Source organism: Alligator sinensis, unplaced genomic scaffold (genome assembly GCF_000455745.1).
Source record: "Alligator sinensis unplaced genomic scaffold, ASM45574v1 scaffold38_1, whole genome shotgun sequence".
Lineage (NCBI taxonomy): Eukaryota > Metazoa > Chordata > Crocodylia > Alligatoridae > Alligator > Alligator sinensis.
Genome location: NW_005842179.1, coordinates 712,848 through 718,594, shown reverse-complemented (window position 1 = coordinate 718,594; position 5,747 = coordinate 712,848). Strand labels below are relative to the sequence as shown.

The window sequence follows — 5,747 nt, the reverse complement described above, 5'->3', positions numbered from 1 at the left end:
GCCACCACCCACTGTCTGCTGCTGCCGCCATTCCACATCCGGCCGCACGCAACCAGGCCCAGCCCCCGCGCCCTTGCCCTGACCAAATGTGCGCACTTGAGCAAAACCATTATGAACAGACAGATTAAACTCTTTATTATATTAGAATAAACATTGCTCCCATGCCATCCAAACAGTTTAATTTCAGTCCATCTACTATACAGCAGTTTTCCTGTAATATCCAACTACACAACCAATCTAATCATGGTTAAGTAACAAACTGAAAATTCATTACTCAAAAAATTGTTAAGTGAGAGTCATGTTAAGTGAGGGTAATGAAACATGACATTCAGCTGATACATTTGTTTACTTAATGCTTCTCAACGCAGAATAACAGGAGTCAGATTCAGCCCAATCCAACACAGAGCCCAACTGATGATACCATTAACCATTCAACAAGGAGAAATGCAAAGTGCTGCACCTAGGGAGGAAAAATGGCCAGCACACCTACAGCCTAGGAAATGACCTGCTGGGTGGCACGGAAGTGGAAAGGGATCTTGGAGTCCTAGTGGACTCCAAGATGAACATGAGTCGACAGTGTGACGAAGCCATCAGAAAAGCCAATGGCACTTTATCATGCATCAGCAGATGCATGACGAATAGGTCCAAGGAGGTGATACTTCCCCTCTATCGGGCGCTGGTCAGACCGCAGTTGGAGTACTGCGTGCAATTCTGGGCGCCACACTTCAAGAAGGATGCGGATAACCTGGAGAGGGTCCAGAGAAGGGCCACTCGTATGGTTAAGGGCCTACAGACCAAGCCCTACGAGGAGAGACTAGAGAAACTGGACCTTTTCAGCCTCCGCAAGAGAAGGTAGAGAGGTGACCTTGTGGCTGCCTATAAGTTCATCATGGGGGCACAGAAGGGAATTGGTGAGTATCTATTCACCAAGGCGCCCCCGGGGGTTACAAGAAATAATGGCCACAAGCTAGCAGAGAGCAGATTTAGATTGGACATTAGGAAGAACTTCTTCACAGTTAGAGTGGCCAAGGTCTGGAACGGGCTCCCAAGGGAGGTGGTGCTCTCCCCTACCCTGGGGGTCTTCAAGAGGAGTTTAGATAACCATCTAGCTGGGGTCATCTAGACCCAGCCCTCTTTCCTGCCTATCCAGGGGGTCGGACTCAATGATCTATTGAGGTCCCTTCCGACCCTGGAATCTATGAATCTATTAGATTGTTTTCCCGACATATCATTACTTCCGACTTACTTTATGGTACAATCCCAATTTATGATGCACACACTTTTTCTTTGCATACATCTACAGTATATGTAGTGAGGTACCAAATTCAAAAACTCTAGGTTCAGGTGATCCTGCAAAGTGACTACCACAGATTACAACAGAAAATAAGGACAAATGTTCTCACTCATGGAAATGGCTCCAAGTCTCACCTTTGAAATACAGAATGGTTATCAAAGTCAAAAGAATGAATTTCAGCTCTATTATTTTTATTTAATTAGTTAACTGTCTGCACTTAGTTTAATTGACATCATAATATGAACATTGGTGAACAGCAAGACACCCCAGCAGAATACACACAACTCCAAGATATCCCACTGGTGATGATAATTCTCCCCCCCACCCCAGTTTTTATCATTTGAATACCACGGAAAATTTTCTGTACCTGTAGTTTTTTAAATTCTTCCTTCTCCTTTTTCACTTCTTCTAATCGTTGCTGTCTATCTTCTTCATCTTGGAGCTGCCGAGCCAATTCTAAATCACCTACATTTATACCTAGCGGTAACATTCAAGAAAGAGTTGACAAAGTTTATATTTAACTTCATTTGCATACACAAACAGGAAGAGGATAGTAAATGTAATTTTCTCTCTATAAAAGGAACTTAAGAATTCAGATGCTAGATTGCATGTTTGAGAATGATTTTGAGAAACTAGATACCTGTCAGATGCAGGGATACATTTAACTGAAAGAACCTTTCTAAGCTAAGGAATATTTATTCAATTGCATTTTAATAATACATCATGTAAAAAGCGAGTTGGTCTGACATCCAACACTGATTTAATTGGAAGAGTTCGTACAAATGTTTGTAAGTACATCAACAGGAAGTACCTGATAACTGTATGTTAATATTTTTGGGAGACAACTCCCACATTTATTAAATTATTAATAATTTTGAAGGTGCACCTAAACTCAAGTAAGAGTACAGATGTTATTGGAGGGATTGTAAGAGCCGTTACAAGTAACCTGCCCCTCTACTAGTAAGGAAAAAGTCTTCTCTGATCAGCAATTTCACAGTGGAAACAAATGTCCCCTGATGTCTCATTTGTGCTGCCATTAAAATTTGTATATGTACTCTCCAGCTGCCAGACACGTGTTCTGGGAGCCTGAGAGACCCTCAAGCCCCCAGAGCAGCTGCCCAGCTTTTCCCACTTAGAGAAAACAGGGAAGCTGAGGTTCTCATCTTACAAAGACCTGTCCACAATCTCCTGAAGTGAGGAAAGTTTGCAGGCTCCTGGCATGGAGGAATGGGACCTGAGAAATCCCCAGTGCCCCAATACCTCTTTATGAGGACCCACAGAACCACCCCTGGAATCTGTAGGGCTGCATCTGGGTAAACCGCATCACTGCACAGATGATCTGCTTCATTCGCCCTTAGCTTCAGCCTTCTTTCTTGCCTGAGCTTGCTAAAGAGAAGCCCACATCTTTTGGACTTAACTTCAAAAGACCAGGAAGCTTACTGGCAAACTTTCAGGTCCGTGAAGTGCTGAATGACACAGATTAAAGTGAACACAGATAGAGCTGAGGTAAAAGACTGAACAGAATTTCACAGGAGCTGGACAGAGCTGGAGTACTAATGAAAAAATATCACAGAACAGAAACAGCTGATAAATCATTACTGACTTCTGACAGAAAAAGAATCATGGGTAATTTAGATCCGAGATGCCAAAAATGACTTTTTAAAATCATCTGACTTGTGGATACTTGTCTATGTGAAATTTCAAGATGTGTGATATTAGACTGTTATATTTTAAAGAGCTGGAGAATATTGAAACTATTAAGTAGATCTATTAACATGTTTACATTTTACTTAATACACAATGCATATCCTTAGCAGTTTCACATCAGGTAGTGCTGTTTTCACCAACTGTTCTGTGCTGTAAAATTGTAGCTATAGGTATTTACTAACTGATTTTCATTTTTGAAAATGGGATCAACACAGACATAGCCATAAAGTTAAATACCAATTTGTTAAATAACCAAGACAAACTTTAAGCAAAGTATAAACTATTGTTTTTTTGTAGGTATGAAACCTAGAACCAATTTAACTGCTTTTTGCCAATATCACCTTTTGATCTTTCCACCTACCTTCCGAAAAGCTACACTCCTCTAAGTGTAAGTCAACATGTTCTTGGAGAATCTGAGGGCTTGCACAGACAAGATCACACATTGGACATTCATAGAGCTGTTTGTTTCCTGTATTTGAAAAACAAATTATGTGAGAGTAGTACTGTGCTTAAGATTGGTGGACTAATTATTTGTTTCATAAAATCCAAACAAGAAAAGCAGCAAATCACGTGCTTTCTATGCCAAAAAAGTTACTACTTAATTCATTTTGCATTGATTTAAAATAAAAAATAGAATTTGCTAGTAACATGAATTCAACAGAGTGTGTTGAATATGTGCCTTAAGGCACATATTACCTGTACATTAATAAAAGTAAACTCTTAAGAACAAGTCAGCTGAGGGATCTTATTTTTCCCATCAAGCATAATATGATGTTTAATTTAACTATAGAAGATTGCAATTGTTACCAGACACCTTAAATTATAAAACAGACTTAAATAGACTTAAAACATTTACTCTTCAGTCCCAGATATTTCAACGATCCAGGACAGGAACAACTCATTTTTCATAAACTAGTTTCTGGCCTTCATGTTCGAAGATATAATACAGATGTCATGGAAACAACAAAGAAAAAATGAGTTTGTTCTTTACTCATCATCCTCTGTTAAGCATACCAGGAGATTCCTTATCATAACTCCAAATATAATTTTTTTTGGTATTAGAAATACATTTCTAATAATAAAAGCTTGTCTATCTTGTATTTACCAAATATCTCTAAAGAACCAGAAGGCCAGAGTAGGATTCTGCTTAAGCTTTAATAAGGGAGAAAGCACCAAAATTGAAAAAAGTTTTTCTATAACTTTTTGGCATCCCACTGAGTTTTTAAAACAAACAACAGTTTTAGCACAGGGACAAGAATGTGCTTTCTTTTATCAATTGTTCAGTTTCACTCCGAGTACATCTTCAGACATGTAAGAACTGAGGGACATTGGTACAGGAATATGATGACAAATGACACTAAATGCAAGCAAGAGCTCTTAGCAGTCAGTAAGCCAAGCCTGTGGCTTCCCTTGGAAAATGAGTCCTAGATTCCACAGCAAAGCTGTGCAGCACTCTAGAAATCCTGCAGGAGTTTCTTCCAGGTTTAACAAGTATGTTATTAAATTAATGGGACCAGTAGAGACATGCCTAGTATTATTTATGGAGTTATATTACTCTATATACCTTCATATTTTCAGTGTTTCACATGTTAAAAGGATACATATAACTGCACTTTGAAATCAGTCAAGGGTGACACAACGAGAGAACCTAGTTCTACCTGACACAAAATTCCTATTCACCAATGCAGAGGCAGTTAGCTTGTTAATCTGAAGATGTCAGAAGGAAGGGCAGGAGGGTACCTTCCGTACTCCATGTTCGTAGCATCTCTGAACCAGTCAGCAAGTAAGGTAGTGGTTACAACACTTTTTTGAGTGTGGTGGCACCCCTGGATGAAAGCCACTCTTGGTCCTGCCTCGCCTTCCCTCAGTGCTTCTAAACTGAGTGCAGTTGCTTCCAAGTCAAAATGCCCCACACGCCTGCTGTACAGCCAGCCCAGAATGTACACACTCCTCCTGCTCTCTAGTAACCCTAAAGCTGGCTTGGGGCGCAGCTTTTCCTGGTCTGCCCCCTACCCTTGCTCCTCCTGACATCAGTGATGCACCAGTGCAACTGTCCCTGTTTCTAGGAGGGGAGTGGAGAAAATGCAAATTAAAAGAGTTATGGAGAGGTTCCTTGACTCTTTAAAGTTGCATAAGTGCAAGGTATATAAAGTACCTCACAGCCTGCACCCCCTTTCCAGAACTGCAGCTCTGCTCGCACCTGGCTTTATCCAGCAGACAAGGGGAGCATGCACGCCACAGCCCTGCACACGGGGCAGCTTCACTTGGCTGCCACCTCCGTGCACCCGAGGGGCGTCACACAACACACTATTGAAAACCACTTCTCGCAGTGCCTGCCCTGCCTCCGGCTCTCCCTATCCAAGGGAGGGGGTGAATCTCCATCCTTGGAGGTTTTTAAGACCCAGCTAGACAAAGCTTTGTCTGGGGTGATCTAGTTGGGGCTGGTCCTGCTTTCAGCAGGGGGTTGGACTAGATGACCTCCTGAGGTTCCTGCCACCCCTAACTTCCCATGATTACTATGCTAATCAGAGCCCTAGTAAGATACACAGACCCACGTGAGAGGCCCCCTGGCTCCTCCCGTGATGTCCCAAACCACCCTGTGGCATGAGCCCCCCACTTCACTGCAGGGCAGCTCCTGCTCTGGAAACCGCGGCGGGGAGCGGGGCTGCGTCCGGGCGTCACCCCCGGGCTGGGCCTCACCTGGGGCGGTGGCGAGCAGCAGGCGGCCGTGCCGGGCTTGCACGTG

General features: G+C 42.5%; 1 protein-coding gene across 3 annotated transcripts in view; it reads right to left on the bottom strand.

Annotated features, from left to right (window-relative positions):
• Window positions 1-5,741, bottom strand: part of ZUP1 (zinc finger containing ubiquitin peptidase 1) — a 13,030-nt gene extending 7,289 nt beyond the window's left edge. For all 3 annotated transcript variants that reach the window (XM_025207055.1, XM_006026151.1, XM_025207056.1), the window contains exons 1-3: window positions 5,702-5,741; window positions 3,363-3,470; window positions 1,662-1,771 (exon numbers count right to left, since the gene is read on the bottom strand). In XM_025207055.1, the coding sequence (XP_025062840.1) occupies window positions 1,662-1,771; window positions 3,363-3,444 (192 nt within the window). In that variant the 5' untranslated portion in view covers window positions 3,445-3,470; window positions 5,702-5,741. The remainder of the gene's footprint in view (window positions 1-1,661; window positions 1,772-3,362; window positions 3,471-5,701) is intronic.
• Window positions 5,742-5,747: the final 6 nt, after the last annotated feature.